Source organism: Botryllus schlosseri, chromosome 16 (assembly GCF_051294905.1).
Source record: "Botryllus schlosseri isolate E-star chromosome 16, Bs_hap1, whole genome shotgun sequence".
Taxonomy (NCBI): Eukaryota; Metazoa; Chordata; class Ascidiacea; order Stolidobranchia; family Styelidae; genus Botryllus; species Botryllus schlosseri.
Window position 1 is genome coordinate 969835 of NC_137251.1, and position 18123 is coordinate 987957.

Sequence of the window (18123 nt, forward strand, 5' to 3'; positions counted from 1 at the left end):
TGTCGAAACGACTTGGAGCTAAGTCTTTGAAACCAGATACCCACATTGACTTAAGCGCGAGGCATGCGCGCTGAACGAAAACTAAAAGAAGGTAGTAAAAAGGACTTGTAAGTGATAAAATGAGGTGGCATATGTCGGAAGGCGAGATCGACATGTCAGGTCGTGTTCCGGTAGACTTGAGGGCTGACTAGTAGTAGGCCTATTACTCCTAGTTTTAGTTGCGAGTTTTGAAATTTGAGTTGTTCTAGTAGTTGCATAATTCTGATCTGCTAAGCAACAAAGACCGTGTTGATTGGGACGATTGCATGATAATTGAATGCTAGTCTGGACAGCCGTCACACTGCATCAGTCGTTCACTGCAGTCTACCGTGTATCACATGCCGAGGTCTGCCTTTCTCGTAATCGTTTTCTTTTCAGTATGAGCGAACAGCATGCAAAATTTCTCGGTGACGTATGTCACACGCATGTTATTGAGAGGATTTATGGTGGCAGTCTGATTCCCAGATACAGAGTCATTTCGAGGAGCACCGGAGAGATCGAGGGTCTACACGAGTACTGCATTAGCGGAGATTTTTGCCTTGAATTCTGCAATTATACCGTGGAAGAGCTGATAGAGGATCACCTTCACATTTGCAAGCAGCTGATAGGACATGTTAACGTACAACGTTTCACCCGAGACTACGTCATCGGCGACAATCACTACTTATCGTTTGAGTTTGGGAATTGGTATCACTTGCTCAATTCGATTCAAAGCAGCCCACGTTTCAGTACACGCGATGCTTGCCGATACTTTGCTCAGATTCTCGAAGGCGTTCGTTTTTGCCACGATAAGAATATCATACATCGAGTCCTACATCCGGGAAGCTTGTTTCTAACTGGTGACATGACTGTGAAGATCTGTCATTTAGACGCAGCTGTTGAGACTGACGGTAAGGAGAAGAATTGGTACGGAGTCGTGGGACCGGTTGCGTATTTAGCTCCGGAGGTTGCGAATTTTGAGAGTTACGGAAAACCCGTTGATATGTGGGCTTGCGGAGTTCTTCTGTACATCATGCTCGTGGGAATACACCCGTTTTGGTCACCTTACCATGATTGGAATAGGACTCACGCGCGGATAGCTCTCGGTAGATATGATACGTCCGCAGTTTTGACCGAGCCAGCAAAGGAATTCTTGTCCAAGCTGTTGGCGAGAGAACAAGACGAACGCATCACGGCTGGGGACAGTTTGAATCATCCGTTTTTGAACCAAGCCCATGATGTCGATGATATCAACCATCGAGTTATCGTGTTTGACAGGTTAAAGAACCTACGGTGGGACATATCGGTTTTGAAGGACGTCGCCGAATCGGTTTATCCAAGGCCAACTCGTAATGCTCAACCTGTACAAAGTCATGTTGTTGTCGGGGAAGAATCGGACAAAGACTTGACGATTGTGGGCTTCAGCAATTTAAATAATGAACCTGATGAAGTTTGGACGAGGAAAGGAGAAATTATGGGAGCCACGAGACGAATGATCCGATCTGTTATGGATAAAGACTATGATTCGTATGTTGAGTTATCCGGGCGCATTCGAACGTGCTCTGGATTCGGCACGGGCGGATTTTGGAAACGAGGCTTAGAATTCAATCGACTCCACGCCGATGCAGCTATCAAAGACAAATGCATCGTCTCGAAAATGGTGACTTTGCTGAATCCGGTGGTCAATATTTTAAGCGAGGACGCGGCTTACGTTTGCTTGAAGAAAATCGTAAAGTATGTGACGGGTCGTGTGGTGGTTGTCAACTGTTTTTCGGAGACCAGAGTTTTGCAACATACTGCTGGTCGCTGGTCGTTGCTGCATGTCCACTGCTCGTAGCTTGAAGTCGGTCAGCATGGGAATATACGTTTGCGTGTTTGAGAATAAAAGTGAAATGGAAGCAGGAAGCAAGTTCGTGTCTGTACCGATTTGGTCTCTATAGTCACTAAATTGAACCGAAATCTTCATTGACTACGTACGCCTGTATCATGTTTATCGCTGGAAAATTGTTCGCAGATTGTAGGCCTATGCTTCGTCGCTCATTCGCACGTTATCGTTTTTGAAAGAAATATACATTTGTAAAGGAGTCGAGGCTTTTAGGAGTACAGAACTTCAATATAGCAACAAACAATATGTTGACATTGCCAAATTTATTCCACTCCACATCAGAAGCGAAAGTCCGTAATTGTGGTTCACCAAATTCGTTCGCTACTGATGAAAGTCAGTTGAAAAGCGGAATATGAACACTGAACAGTGAACACGTTGTTTCTTGCTATAAAGGAAGTACCCTACCGACAGCCAGAAGAGGTGAAAGCATGTATGGTCGTTTTACCTTTTTAGGCGGTGTGTGTTTGTGAGTTAAGGTGCAGCTAAAATAGTAAACTACCCCTATGATCCGTAATGTATTAAATCACTGCGTGTAAATATACTTGATAATAAAGTATTCAAATGAAAAACAAGGGCATGGATTTTGATTTGTAATCATTTGACTGGTGCGGTCCGCGAGTGATCTGAAGTTTTGAATGTGGCCCGCGACGTCAGTTGAGTTTGGCACCCCGCTGATTTAAATCTTGCCGTTTGATGGCAGAGCGTGGATAGTAGGGATGGTGTGAACGAGAGGTTCACGTTCGCGTTCTGTGTGTGAACCTCGGAAACTTAGAGGTTCGTGTTCACAACAGAACCTTGGTAGGTTCTGCACTGTGAACCTTTTGGTAAATTGTAATTTTCACTCCATTAACAGATCTTTGGCTCAAATTTATTGCATTTCAACTGCGGGCCACTCCATGCCTGGTGCTGGCAGCATAAAAAATCAACGCTTAACGAGCATGCACCATGCACCTCGACAACCTTAAAAGTTTTAGTTGCTTTGTTGCAAAAATTTTCTCGGAATAACTAGCTTTCCGTTTGTGAATGTTTAGTGACTATCTGTTGTGAGCTTGACCCGCAATCACACAACATCACGAGCGATATACGTAGTCAGCGAATGATGCTTATTCAACCAATCAATGACATTGATATCGTCTTCTGATGTAAAAAATCGAACGGGCGTACGGGGTCAATCTTGGCTTCATATCTTTACTGTATCAGTAAAACCAAATCCGTGCGATTAAGGTGCTTGCTACTGCTGCATAACTTGTTATTGTTTGTGGTATCGGTAGCGAGTATTGAAACCCGTTGTACACTCTGCTCCATATCAATGTAGCAATACTCAGACTCCGAACACATTGTCCGGTCTGGCTAAGACTGTTAAGGCGTAAGCTTATATTCCTTGGTAAGTCCTCGTCGAAATTGTTGGCAAAGCGACGGAATGTATTGATTTTACGCAATTATTATATCCTTTGATTACCGCTGTTGATACATTTAGCGACGTTTAAAACGCCGATATGTACTTCAGCATTGTGGCATTATGTGGACCGAGTCTTCGCTAGGTAGCCTATCGTGTACTTTAATATAGGCTATCACTTCATTGGAAGATAGGGTTGGAATTAGCAATATGACGTCACGTGACGTCACGAGGTTCACGTTCGTGTTCACACAGAACCTTTCAGAGGTTCACATCATCCCTAGTGGATAGGCTACCGCACGATTTGTGATTTCCGTATCATAAGAAAGACCAAACTTAAGGGATTTACATGGTTTATTTAAGTCTATGAATATTAATTCATGGCGATGCCAAAATTGCCAAAAATAAAATTTGAAAAAAGCCAAAAATAAGCAATTTTTGGCATATGCTAAAAAGATCACGGCCTGTCCATAATTGAAATAGACCAAAATCCATAAAATTCAGTCTAAATCTCAAAGTGATTTGCTGCCGAAAACTGTAACCTACGGACGAATCGGTCTCAACCAGTGATGAGCGGATAGTGCTTTTCGAGACTCCGAATCCCTCCGACAACTTTAGAGTCCGAGGAAAACTCCCTCCGACTCCGAAGAGCTCAATCCCAGACTCCGATATACTCCGGTGAATCTCGTTAAGTATCCGAAACAGTGGCAAACATGGTACATGGTACATGGTACACATGGTACAACATGGTACATGTGATAATATGGTTGGCCTCATAGTATTGTTTGCTCTCCAGTCCCCAATTGCAGTGCAGATGGCTGATTTTTATGCATTCGGCAATCATTTTTGCATGTTACCAGTCATATTACAACTTTACAAGGTGTCAAGTGTCTGTGTTTTGGTTTGTAATCATAATCAATAGTGTATTCTGGTCAGAGCTATCCAAAGATATCGGAGACAAAAGTTACAATACTCCGAAATTCTCCGAAAAAACATCTGTAGTAAACTCCGACTCCGCTCCGACTGTCACAAAATCGGCAAAACTCCACTCCGAATCCACTCCGACTCCGCTCCGATGCTCATCACTGGTCTCAACACGTGACTGCGCTGTTGAACAACTGTTCAATGCATATTAGAGGTCTCGTCGAAGCAACCTTATAATAACTCGTTGTGCTGCGGCGCTCCGATTGTTCGGAACTGTGTCGATTTCTGACTTTAAGGGCAATTTTGGGGAATCGCTCCGACTGCGCCAGATTCGGGGATATCTAGATCAGGGGTCACCAACCTTTTTGCAACCGAGGGCTACTTTTGCGTAATGATTGAAGCTGCGGGCTACTATTTACTCCCGCCATTTACCCGTACCACACTGAATTTCCGCTTTGATATTCATAGCACTGGGCAGGACTGGACATCATGTTATCTGTTTCTATCGCAGTCAGTGGGATGCCTGGCATTGTATGATATAAACTAGTGCGCTGTACTCTGGTATGTAACTTGACACTGCAATTCTGAGTGAGTGTTCCGGATGTGCATTGATTGAGCGTGTTTTGTGTTTGTTTTTTATGAAGTTCATGTCCGAAAAGGCTGATTCACAACGATAAGTTGAACCATAGACGCTTGTAACCGTCATAGCTGCTGCGCATACACCACTGTACTTTTCTGTATCAATAATGCACCAAACGTTTGCTGCAGACTGAGGTGGGGGTCATTTTGCAGTGTTACAATTTCAATCTTCAACTGTTCAGCATCGAGAAATGACAAGATTTCATTATACGGGAAAGCAGCAACGATTACAGAAAGTTAGAAACATTGTATATTAAACTGCGTTGAGTGTAACAGAAACAAGCTGTGCAAAAAGATGCAATGCGTAATGGGTTCACGGCTATCTGACTCCGAATAGTAATATTGTTTACTACTTTGGCATTGTCCTGGTCGTCGAGCCATCGTAACGGAGCCCCCCACCATTTCAAGAAGACCGTGGACGGCATTCCGTCATGTCGCCTTTATAGGCAATGTGCCGTATCTTGTATTTAAAAGCTCACTGGTAATAATCTGACGAATATTGGTAAATGCTGCTATTCCACCTATTTTTAGAATGGGCTCGCGGGCTACTCATCTAGTCCTCGCGGGCTACCTGGTGCCCGCGGGCACCGGGTTGGTGACCCCTGATCTAGATGGAACACTTCAATTCAGGGTGACCCATCGCAGGGAAATGCCTCATAAACTTTAGAGAAACTTTCGAGCATATTTATTAGAAAGCAACATAACATTTTGAATAGCAGTTATGGTGACCTCACAATTGTGACGTCATAGTTATGAAATTTGATGCTACAATCAAATTAGGTGTGAACCAAAACATGGAAAATGATATGTTTGTGAGCAATCCCGGAGCAATCCGCAGTCTAAATCGTGTAACGCTTGACTGATTTCATACCATTCATCAAATTTCCGCTCAATTTAACCTTTGACCCTACGCCGCAAGGCCTTAGATGTCACTTGGAAATATAGACCTTCAGGCAAGCTACCGAGAAATCCACGTGACAAATCTCAACTGTATTCCAACATCTAGCCACACCTTTCTGAATATTGTATTGATAAAACCAAGTACTGTGCAGACGAGAATTGAGCGGGAAATTGTCATTTTTCAAAATGACGTAGTTTTTGTCCCAAAAGTCCAATTTTCATAAAGTAGACTTCATCCTGTTTGGAATAAGATCATCTATGCGTGTACCACATTTCAGAAGATTTGAAGTGGTAGTCTAGGTATGGAATGGCCGAAAAGTTTACTGCGGTATCACTGGAACAAATATCAAACATTTTAATTGGAAATGTGATCGATGCGTCTCGGCCTTATTTGATCGATATACCCATTACCCATCCTTGGTTTGGTCCATCATAGAAGAAACTCGAACACAACGCAAGTATTCATGTATTATTCTTCACTTGGAGAGTTTCAAATATACGAAAAAGAATGAAGCTTGAGATTATAACTTTCTGCAAATATATAAGCCCAATATATAAACTAATGATGACTATCACCCCGGAATTACGCTGAGCAACTTTCGAATGGTTGTTAAGGCAACTTAACCGAGTGGAGGTTAGCAGAGTATGACTTAATTTGGAGGTCGTGAGTTAATTGTAATCAAAGATTAAATTTTTACAAATATATACGCACAGTGTTACTCTAGAATACCCTGAAAACTCTCAGCTATGGATGAAGGAAAATTAACCCCGTGCATGTTAGCGGAATTCAGAGGTGGTCAAAGTAGTCAAAAATGCTACTCAAGTAGAAGTAAAAATAGCGACGCAAAAATATACTCAAGTGCGAATAGAATTATTCTTTTCATAAGCAGCCTAAAACTACTTGAAGTAGAAGTAGAGTTGATCGACTTTAAATCTACTCAAGTAAGTATGTTAAGTAAGTAAGTAAGTAGTTGTGAAAACGATCGTAATTCGTTCGCATGGACTGTCAAAAGCTGCAAATTGAGCTATGCGGAAGGTGTAGAACTTTGATTCATATTGATGTATCCCAGGATGTATAAGTTATCGACAGCATAAGCAAGCATTCGTCCGCATCATCGGATGAAAATGGTAGCATTGATATGGGAATACAGCACTAATCCTCTGTTAACTCGAACACCCCGGTTTAGAAAATATAATGGGATGGCGCCCTCCCCCATGGCGCCCGTAGTCTGGTCGAAGAGCAATACGGAGAATTAAGTTGTGTTGGTTGTGCAGTCTTGTGATGTTTTGAAACGATGAAAATATCAATAAACATGATTGATTGATTGATAGGGTGCGGTGTTAACACTTTGCGCGATTAGCAAACGTTAATAAAAACATGGCTGATCGTCAAAATGTCATATGGGGTAGCTTTATTTTCGGAAAATTGTGGCGTTACTACACTTACTTGTATACTTCAACATGTAGGCTATGTTCTCCAGACAAAAAAAAAACTTAAACTAATTAGAACTCAAAGTATGATGCGTGGAATATAAATATAAATACTAGGCCTACCCCAAAAAGCGGAAAATATATTTCATGTCTTTTGTCCGAAAGTTTCAACTGTGGTGTGCTAGAACAGGTGTAAAGCTAAAAAATAGTCAGAGTCCACTTTTCCAGACTAGAACATAGCCTACATACAATCAATCAGGATTATTAATATTTTCATCGTTTCAAAACATCACAAGACTGCGATACAATGAAGAGATAAGAAGGTGTCGAAACAACTTGGAGTAGCAATTAAGATCAGACACCCACCTTAGCCTAGGCGAAGTAAATAAGAGGCATGCACACTGAATGAAAAGTAATGCAGAGAATATGTGACGCAATCTACAAAATGAGGTGGTAGGCCTATATGGCGGAGGGCGAGGTCGATGTTAGGTCGTGGTCCGGTAATCCTGGAGACTGGCTAGTGTTGACTTAGAAGAAATTGCTTGTATTTCGACTTGAATGCGGACATGCTACATGGGCTGCTAGATTACGATGTGATATGTAAATGCTAGATTGCGAAACGGTAGTTTCAAACGCCATTATGGGACATACTTACTGTGAGGAAACATTTCATATGGGCGACAATGCGGTGTGAACGTAACCACGCAACACGCTACCTAAATTATAATCACTGATACGTTCATCAAATCATATTGGTCTGATATGCGTGAAGCGCGACGAAAATTCTGGGCTTTACTTTACTTTCATGAAAATGAAATGTTGATACTCTGTGAAAACAGCCCCGAAATTCGTCTGGCTATAGTTCTCATTGGAGAATTAAACTACTTATACTTGACAAACTGAAAATAGCGAAAAGTAAGTAAGTAGATCACAAAGTATTACGAAGTAGAAGTAGCGGGAAATTCGATCTACTCAAGTAAGTGTCCAAAAAGTAGAAGAACTTCGTTACTGACCATCTCTATATAACTATATTTGGAAGACGATATCTACTGTAAATACTAGATTGGAAGAATTTCACTCGGAAAGAAGTTCGTTTGTACACATTTGAAATGCTGAAATGCGAAACTATCTGGTAGCAAATTCTATTTTAAATCAACTGAATTTCAGCGATTGGTCTGGGTCACAGCTGAATGGAACGATTTTCCATTTTTTGAATGCACATGGTAAGGCTGAGATGCGTACAATTCTATTTAGTAAGGTAATCCTAGCCTTCTATCCAATCCATTATTTGACAGATAATGAACAAATTAATTAAATATAGACTTTGATGTCGGCTGCAGTTGCCTCCACTGAGCTATATACTATATACAATACTAGCCAGTCTTCAGGATTACCGGACCACGACCTAACATCGACCTCGCCCTCCGCCACATGCCACCTCATTTTGTCGGTTGCGTCTTATATTCTCTGCATTACTTTTCATTCATTGTGCATGCCTCTTATTTACTTCGCCTAGGCTAAGGTGGGTGTCTGATCCTAATGGCTACTCCAAGTTGTTTCGACACCTTCCTATCTTTTCATTGTATCGCAGTCTTGTGATGTTTTGAAACGATGAAAATATTAATAAACCTGATTGATTGATTTATATTAACCTCCAGCAAACTATAAGCAAACACAGCAGGATGTCGCCACCTGGCGGAACTTATTTTTACGGCTGTCTTTAATTTCTTCATTTCATAAGAGAATCATATCTAATTACGTAAAATAGGCAAAATAAATTTTACAGCACTCGTAAATGCATTATTCACTACCAAATATCGGAATCCGTGTTAATATCCCAAGTATATCGCTTCTCATTGCACGGAGCCACGCTTTTTTTTATCCACATGTCGGTCTGCTCGGAGATTAGCATCCTTTTCGCCAACGGAGCAGCATGACCAAGAGCAAGGCTGTACCAAAGGTGATATAATATCGATAGTTTTACGGTTTATTACAGGTTTTAAGGGTTGCGAATGTGATTTAGTTCGGCGTACGTTATTGACAAGGAGAATAAGGTTGATAAAAAGTTCCATTCGCTGTGAATTAAGTAGCCTAAAAGCTTCTGATCCACTGAATGCATGTGGCTGAGTTACGAAACTGATTCGAATTAGAAATTTTTCAGCCTTTCCAAATAAGATTAGAATTGTAGCTATACAGTTTTTTCATGATTTGATTGAAATTAGAAATACTTGAATTGGCAAAAACTTGAAAAATTAAATTTAGTACGTACACTGAGTTTGCTCCTGCACTCAGTGCACTGTACAGTTGTGTATAGCATTTTCCAGAAAACAAAAAATTTCATTCAAATTTTACAGTAATTGAAGCATAGAAACATGTTACCAGAATTTAACTATCGGTATTACCAGAATTTCACTCTTGTTAGAGGTAATTCCATGTAAAACACCTAAAATATATTTTGCCTCCACTCTCCATCAAGTTTGTTATTCTCCTGAAATTTAACTCAACATTGACATGTATCTTGGTAAATACCCATTTATTTCAACCAATCCCTCGTTTTAGGTTCCCGAAGCGCTTCTGAAAAAGCGCAAGGCCTTCCAAAATCAAAAGGCCCGCGCGGCACAAAATGCGATCCTGAATCGCAAGAAAAATCGGCAGAAAAGAACTCTGATGTTCAAACGTGCCGAGGAATATGTTCGCGAATACAAGAGAAGAGAAAGGGAAACGATCAGACTGTCTCGTGAGGCGCGCAAGTACTCGAACTACTACGTTCCTCCCCAGCCCAAACTTGCGTTCGTGATCAGAATCCGGGGTATCAATCAAGTAGCGCCGAAAGTCAAAAAAGTAAGATCGAAATTTTTTTGTAATATCGTCGCTGTGAAATCGTATTGTGATACGATTGTTAATGAAAAATGTTCTTTCCTATCCTCGATATGATTATGTAGCATGCTGATGATCAACGGGACACTGTAAAACCCGCAAAACCCACAAAACCTGTTAAAAGCAGGGTTTTGGGCGCTTCTTCGTTATACGATCATGACAAGCCAGTGTTCCCCCATGACACCAACAAATGTTTCCCATGAACACGAACAAAAATTTATAAACGTCTAAATAAATTGTTTTTTTGTGTCTTTGTAGGGACGGATATTTGGGTGGGGGTGGGGTAGGGTTACGTGAGGGGGATATTAGGGTTAGGATTAGGATTAGGGGAGGTGGGATATTAGGGTTAGGGGACGGGAATATTAGGGTTAGGTTAGGGTTATGATTAGGGGAGGTGGGATATTAGGGTTAGGGGACGGGAATATTAGGGTTGAGGGAGAGGGTGATGTTAGGGGAGGCGGGATATAGGGTTGGAGAGAGGGTGATATTAGGGTTGGAGAAGAGGGTTAGGGACATGATATCCCACCTCCCTAACCCTAATATCCCACTTCCCCTAATCCTAACCCTAATATCCCACCTCCCCTAACCCTAATATCCCACCTCCCCTAACCCTAATCATAACCCTAACATCCCCCTCTCCCCCAACCCTAATATCCCCCCTTACCCCAACCCTAATCTTGAGATAACCTGGCCCTAACCCGCATCCAATCCCCCTTTCCCCCAACCCTAATCTTGGGATACCCTACCCCAACCTTGGCCCTAACCCGCATCCAATCCCCCTTTCCCCAACCCTAATACCCCCCACCCAAATATCCGTCTCTACAAAGACACAAAAAAACAATTTATTTTGGCGTTTATAAATTTTTGTTCGTGTTCATGGGAAACATTTGTTGGTGTCATGGGGGAACACTGGCTTGTCATGATCGTATAACGAAGAAGCGCCGGGTTTTGCGCGATAGTAACTATAGCAGGGTTTTGCGGGTGAATAGCAGGGTTATGCGAGTGATAATGCGGATTTTTTCGGGTGAATATCAGGATTTTGCGAGTGAATTGCAGGGTTTTGCAGTTAACTATCAGGGTTTTGCGGGTAGCCCTACTGGAATCTCGGTACGTTTTGCCTGATATATCAGGTGGACAGCGATGATTCTCAAAGTTGAAGTAATGCAATAAAAAATAATGATAAAATAAAACATTATGTGAGGACACTCTGCACAGGTCACCGATTCCATACAGGGTCGGGGGCAAAATGGATTTTGCGGTTAACTAGCAGGGTTTTGCGGGTGATAAAGTGGGTTTTGCGGGTGACAAAGCAGGTGAATAGCAGGGTTTTGTGGGTGACAAAGCGGGTTTTGCGGGTGAATTCACCCCGCTTTGTCACCCTCAAAACCCTGCCAGTACTAACCCGCAAAACCCTGCTAGTTCTACAGGTTTTGCGGGTTTTACAGTGTCCCATGATCAACCCCCTGACCGGACGAGTGTCAGTCGAAAATATTTGAGTTTATTTCAAAATCGATACACTCCTGAATTGCCAGAGTGGGATTGGTGGCAAACGTCATGCGCAACTTTTGATTTAATTCTTCAATTATTCTATGGAAGAAAGAAGGGTCACGCGCAACTTATTGACGAAAACAACCACCGATTCCAGTCTGGCTGAATTGTATATCCATTTTTCCAAATTCTGGCATCATTTTTCAAATTTTCATCTCTTCGTTTCTCTATTGGCTGTTGGATTGTGATTTCCAGTAAATTTGGCCCTCTGTAAATTCGGCCCTCGGTTACTTGAGCCCGCGGTAAATTCGGCCAGGGCCAGGGTAACAATAACATTACCTAACCCTTATCATATAACCCTAACCCCTAGCCTCCTAATCACTTGATAATAATATAATTATGTTATATAATTCACATTAATAGTTGGTAATACAATTTTACACAAAATTCTCCGAGGGCCGAATTTACCGATTGAATTCGGTCCTTAGTAAATTCGGGCCCATAAATATTCGCATTATCTCCTGTGACTGTGTGATATACGCATACCATGACCTCCAAATTACTCGATAATACTATAATTATGTAATTAATTCACATTGATAGTCTGTAATACATTTTTATACAAACTTCTCCGAGGGCCGAATTTACCGAGTAAATTCGGCCCAGTGAGATACGCGCTATCTCCAACGATTACGCGATCTACGCATACCCTGACATCCAAATCACTTGATAGTATAATTATGTAATCAATTCATATTAACGGTTGGTAATACATTTTAATACAAAATTCTCGGTTTAATACAAAATTCTTAAAGGGCCGAATTTACCGAGGGCCGAATTTACTGGCAACCTTGGTTTGTTCGTCATGTATTGTTTTAAAGTTTTCAAAGTCTTCAAAATATGTAAAATGGACATGAGTCTGGAATTAGTGGTTGTTTTCCGCAATAAGTTGCGCATGACAGAAGGATTTCTTCTATAGAATAATTGAGGAATTGAATGGAAAGTTGCGCGTGACGTTTACCACCAATTCCACTCTGGCACTCTGATTCCGTAGTGATGGTATTTATTTTTGATTTGAATATGTTGTTATATTGTATGTTGAAACTCTTCAAGTTCTGATCACATGTTTCATATGTAAGTTAGAATTTTCTTTGGTTCATAATGACATTGGTTTCCAGTGCACATGGGACCAAATAGCCTACTTCTGTTTATGTATTTGATGCGCTGCCAAAAACAGTACTGGGTGTCATCATTGCAAATGTATAATGTTGAGGTAATGTCATATCCCGAGAAAAGGGTCGGGATATGTATTAAAAACTGCTGGATAATGATACATTTATTATTATCATGGGCAATAGCATTATTAATTGTGACAGTCAATGCTCATCGTTGATTGCGGTTGCCAGTAAATTCGGCTCTTGATCTATTTTGCATTATAAATGCATTTAATACGAATTATTATTCTCAAATAGGGAAGTTTTACGTGCCGTGGGTGGGTAGGGGGTACATTAGGGTTGGAGGTGGGTTAGGGTCCATGTTGGGGTTAAGGTATCCCAAGATTTGAGTTGTGGTTGGTGGACATTAGGGTTGGGGCGATGAGTATTAGGATTGGGAGCGTGGATATTAGGGTTACGGCTAAGGGTTAGGTATTCCAAGATTAGTGTTGGGGAGACGGGTATTAGGGTTAGAGTTATGGTTGGGGTCACCCTCCTACCCTAATATTCCCCTACCAAACCCTAATACCCCTCTCCCAACCTACAGTTACAATAACATTACCGAATAATCGGTAAATTCGTGAGCCTCGTGAATAACCACGTTATCTCGCGTGACTGCGTGATATACGCATACCGTAATTTTCCATGTATAATGCGCAAAATTTTCACGATTTTTTGCCCTTAAATCGGGGGGTGCGTATTATACATGGGAACAACACGCTTGAAAAAATCTCCCTCGATAAAAAACTTGAAATCACACCTATCTTCATTCTTCATGTTTGTTTCCAATCGCACATCACTTTCAGCCATCGCGCGTAGTTCTTAGTGGGACGTGTGTATCCAATTAACGAGAGTCGAGTGCAAAAGCACGCGATCTCCTGCTGAGTTGGTTTGCCGTTTGTACGCGAGCGAAATAAGGTCACTAATAGACACTCGTGCGTGGCGTGGCGATTCTCGCCAATTCATCGCGTCAACGACAGGCCCGAACAATCGCATACGCAATTTATACATACATAAGAGGCCATGTGCGCAAGATATAATCGCTTGCGTAATCAGTCGCATCTCCAACAGACCTGTTGCGCATGACATAGGCATAACCGTTAGCTTAGGCGCAATCGCATCTATAGGCATCGTGCGCAAGATGTCGGTTCGTTGGCCTAAACTAACTCGCCGCTGGCCTCGCAGGCTTTGGCTGCTATCTACTATCGTTTAGAGACAATACCGTTAATTCTATAATGATTAGCAATCGCATCTTTAAAAGGTCTCCTCGTGCTCAAGATGTCGTGTCGCTAGCCTGAACTATCGCGCCGCCCGCCTCGCAGGCTTTGGCTGCTATCTACTATCGTTTAAAGACAATCCCGCTAATTGTATAATGATTAGTGATCGTCGTGTAATGATTGTTAACGAGTGACATCGCAAAACAGAATGACATCGTATACGAAATCGGAACTATTCATGTACTGAAATGCAGGGTGCGTACTATACATGGGTACAGGCTTTTTCCCAGAATTTACATGCTATTTTAGGGGTGCGTATTATACATAGGGGCGTACTATACTTAGAAAATTACGGTACCTTGTCCTCCAAATCACTTGATAATAATATATTAATGTAATTAATTTACATTAATAGTTGGTAATACATTTTTATAGAAAATTCTCAGAGGGCCGAATTAACCGGTTTTTCCGTGGTTGCATGTGTAAAAACCGATTTCCCCATGAATGGCATGCTCAAGTTAGAGAAGCAACTCGATGACACAAACCCTCAACGAGTACTATGCCAAAATAGTACAATATGGAGATTGTTTCTCGTTTACGGTAGGATGATTGACTGACATAATGCCTTGAAGGGGCACTGCGCTCTAAAAATGATGTGGTCTCTAATTGAAGGTAAAAAGGAACAAAAATTTTTGGCCACGGCCATTTCCTTCAGAACGCCACCGTAATGGAGCTGCAATTTATGGAAATTTTTACAAGACCAGCTGCCGCGGCTGCTTGACCCGTTACATGGCACGATATCTTCACCGTCGCACTTGCTCGACGCGATTAGGCAGTCACGCAGAGAACGAATTTTAGATAGTTGTCAGCCGATGTTATGAAGGAAATGTGTCTCAGTTTCGTTCTCTGCGCGACTGCCTCATCGCGTCGAGCAAGTGCGACGATGAAGACATCGGGCCATGTAACGGGTTAAGCAGCCGCGCGGCAGCTGGCCTTGTAGAAATTTCCATAAATTGCAGCTCCAATACGTTGGCGTTCTGAAGGAAATGACTGCGGCCAAGAATTTTGTTCGTTTTTTCCTTCAATTTGAGACCACATCATTTTTAGAGCGCAGTGCCCCTTTAACACTGTATTTTAATCGGAAGACGTGCGAGATAATGGGCCGTAAGTCGACTGAGACTCATAATATGAGATTTCCATGACATCTAGCTGAATAGAATGTCTCTGACAGTAGAGTGTGCTCATTTGTTGTTGATGTTGAAATTTTGTCTTTGTGAGATAGGGCTGCGCCTGTGTTGGGAGATATGTAATCCGCGGGCATGGAGGAGTGTTGAATTATCATGATTCTGTCAGTAGCAAAGACGAAGTTCTCGTTTCTAATGACTTCGGTTATGGTTGGGCACAATATGATTCGAACGGAGTAGTTGGCGAAGATTCTTTAGAGTGCTGAAATGATATGCTAGTTGTCAATGAGGGATGATTTATCAACAAGAATTATAGTATCGGTACTATTCTTTTACTGTAGGTTTGTAAACCTTGGTTTGGTCTTATCGCAGCACACAAAAACTGCACAAAGCTATGCAGATCGCATGTTAGCACAAATTACATGACGTATATAGCCTGAGTGCAATCTTTATAAAAAATATATGATGTAATATATTTCTTATGGCCTCGTGCAAGACACATGTTCAAACTTTCCATGCCATTCATTCTGTCGTGACGTGTAGTTATGATGTTGGGCTTAGCTATGCCCCTCGATAATGTGAGATAATCGCTTTGTTGTCCTGTTTCAGGTTCTGCAACTTCTGCGACTTCGTCAGATCAACAACGGCGTTTTCGTCAAGTTGAACAAAGCCAGTTTGACCATGTTGAATCTGGCCGACCCCTACATCACGTGGGGATACCCCAACTTGAAGACGGTCCGCGAGCTCATGTACAAGAGAGGGTTTGGCAAGGTATGTTTCACGAGAGGTTGTTATTAATCTACTTATCATTCAGTCGTATTGAAATGAACCCGAATATGTATCATCGGTAATTGGCAGCAGTTCTTTTTAATTCTTAACTAGTTCCTGGCGGTCACCCTTGACAAGTGTCTACTGAAAATATACGGGTTTATTTATACATAAATACTAGGGATGGTGTGAACCTCTGAAAGGTTCAGGTTCGTGTGAACGCGAACCTTTTTGAAAGGTTCTGTGTGAACACGAACGTGAACCTCGTGACGTCACGTGACGTCATATTGCTAATTCCAACCCTTTCTTTCAATGAAGTGATAGCCTAATATGCCCTATATTAATGTACACTATACCTAGCGAAGATTTGGCCCACATAATGCCACAATGCTGAAGTACATATCGGCGTTTTAAACGTCGCTAAATGTATCAACCGCGATAATCAAAGGATATAATAATTGCATAAAATCAGTACATTCCGTCGCTTTGCCAACAATTTCGACGAGGACTTACCAAGGAATATAAGCTTACGCCTTAACGGTCTTAGCCAGACCGGACAATGTGTTCGGAGTCTGAGTATTGCTACATTGATATGGAGCAGAGTGTACAACGGGTTTCTATACTCGCTACCGATACCACAAACAACAAGTTATGCAGCAGTAGCACGCACCTTAATCGCACGGATTTGGTTTTAATGATACAGTAAAGATATCAAGTCAAGATTGACCCAGTACGACCGTTCGATTTTTTACATCAGAAGACGATATCAATGTCATTGATTGGTTGACTAAGCATCATTCGCTGACTACGTATATCGATTGCGGGTCAGGCTCACAACAGAGAGTTACTAAATATTCAGAAACGGAAAGCTGGATATTCGTAGAAAATTTTTGCAACAAAGCAAGTAAAACTTTTGAGGTTGTCGAGGTGCATGCTTGTTTAGTGTTGATTTTTTAAGCTGCCAGCACCATGCATGGAGTGGCCCGCAGTTGAAATGCAATAAATTTGAGCCAAAGATCTTAATGGAGTGAAAATTACAATTTACCAAAAGGTTCACAGTGCAGAACCTACCAAGGTTCTGTTGTGAACGCAAACCTCTAAATTTCCGAGGTTCACACACAGAACGCGAACGTGAACCTCATGTTCACACCATCCCTAATAAATACTATACTGAACTTATGTACAATGTACATTGAACAACTAGGACATATTGAGCTGTTCCAAATAAGATCAGAATTAGTATGAAATTTCTGAATGCGCGTAAAATTGAAAACTGATTTGAATTCTTTGATTTGAAAAGAAATATAACAGAACAAAATTCAGTTAATATCAAATCATTGTAATAAGCACAATGGCAAATGTATTTACACCAATCTTGACTTGTTTTGCACGATACATTTCTCCTGAAGCATTTACAGGATAACCAGGGAACTGATTAGAATTGACACTAAGAGAGCATAGAAAGGTTTTCAAAATTATATTTGAATTGGGTTCCTGGTATTTTGATCTAATTAGCCTACTTTTAGACAGCTACCAATTATCTAGTTATCCAAGTCTGGCACCGAGATTCTGCATGCATACTTGTGTATATTACTTAGCAGTCTACCACTATTAGTTGGATAGATGGTTGGGGGCACCAAACTAGAAGATTGCTTCAATCCTACATTCATGTAGGTATATTTCAACTTTTTGTGTGCCTGTTATACGGTATGCATATATTTATCTATACTTTAGCGTTGCACTCCCTTCACAGGTCGACAAGAGACGCATTCCTCTCACTGACAACTCCATCATCGAGGGAGAACTCGGCAAAAAGGGCATCATCTGCATGGAGGATCTTATCCACGAGATCTTCACGGTGGGCGACAACTTCAAGAGAGCCAACAACTTTCTGTGGCCGTTCAAGCTGTCCTGTCCCCGCGGCGGCTTCCGCAAAGTCACCAACCACGTTGTGGAGGGCGGCGACTACGGTAACCGCGAGGACACCATCAATGCTTTGGTCAGGAAAATGAATTAAAATTGTCCTTGATCTAGTAGTTCTGGTGTTGTGTGTCGAGTGCTGGGCTGCGAAATGAGGTGAGAGCACTGTGGTTTGCTCTTTTTGAGAGTACTGCGGTATCGGACAGGGGTAAAAGTCGTGGGTGAAAAATAAGTATTCCGAAGTTGTGCCTGAAAACTGGCT

The 18123-nt window shown here is 41.6% G+C and overlaps 2 protein-coding genes across 2 annotated transcripts; both read left to right on the forward strand.

Moving 5' to 3' along the window:
• The first annotated feature begins 255 nt into the window (after positions 1-255).
• On the forward strand, positions 256-2102 carry LOC145459418 (calcium/calmodulin-dependent protein kinase type II delta chain-like). The gene has a single exon (XM_080338057.1). The coding sequence runs from the start codon at positions 317-319 to the stop codon at positions 1853-1855; it is 1539 nt and encodes a 512-aa protein (XP_080194183.1). The 5' UTR covers positions 256-316; the 3' UTR covers positions 1856-2102.
• Positions 2103-8994: 6892 nt separating this feature from the next.
• Positions 8995-17974, forward strand: LOC145459493 (large ribosomal subunit protein uL30-like). Its single transcript, XM_080338151.1, has 4 exons — positions 8995-9153; positions 9753-10034; positions 15783-15944; positions 17695-17974. Exons 1-4 carry the CDS (start codon positions 9127-9129, stop codon positions 17956-17958), a joined length of 735 nt encoding a protein of 244 aa, XP_080194277.1. The 5' UTR covers positions 8995-9126; the 3' UTR covers positions 17959-17974.
• The last annotated feature ends 149 nt before the right edge of the window (positions 17975-18123 follow it).

Excerpts from the sequence above, each read along its gene's own strand:
- LOC145459493 (XM_080338151.1), top strand. The coding sequence starts at position 9,127 with ATGACCAAGAGCAAGGCTGTACCAAAG. Across the intron at positions 9,154-9,752 it reads AGAGCAAGGCTGTACCAAAG|GTTCCCGAAGCGCTTCTGAA; the intron begins GTGATATAATAT and ends CCCTCGTTTTAG. Across the intron at positions 15,945-17,694 it reads ACAAGAGAGGGTTTGGCAAG|GTCGACAAGAGACGCATTCC; the intron begins GTATGTTTCACG and ends CTCCCTTCACAG.
- LOC145459418 (XM_080338057.1), top strand. The coding sequence starts at position 317 with ATGCTAGTCTGGACAGCCGTCACACTGCATCAGTCGTTCACTGCAGTC.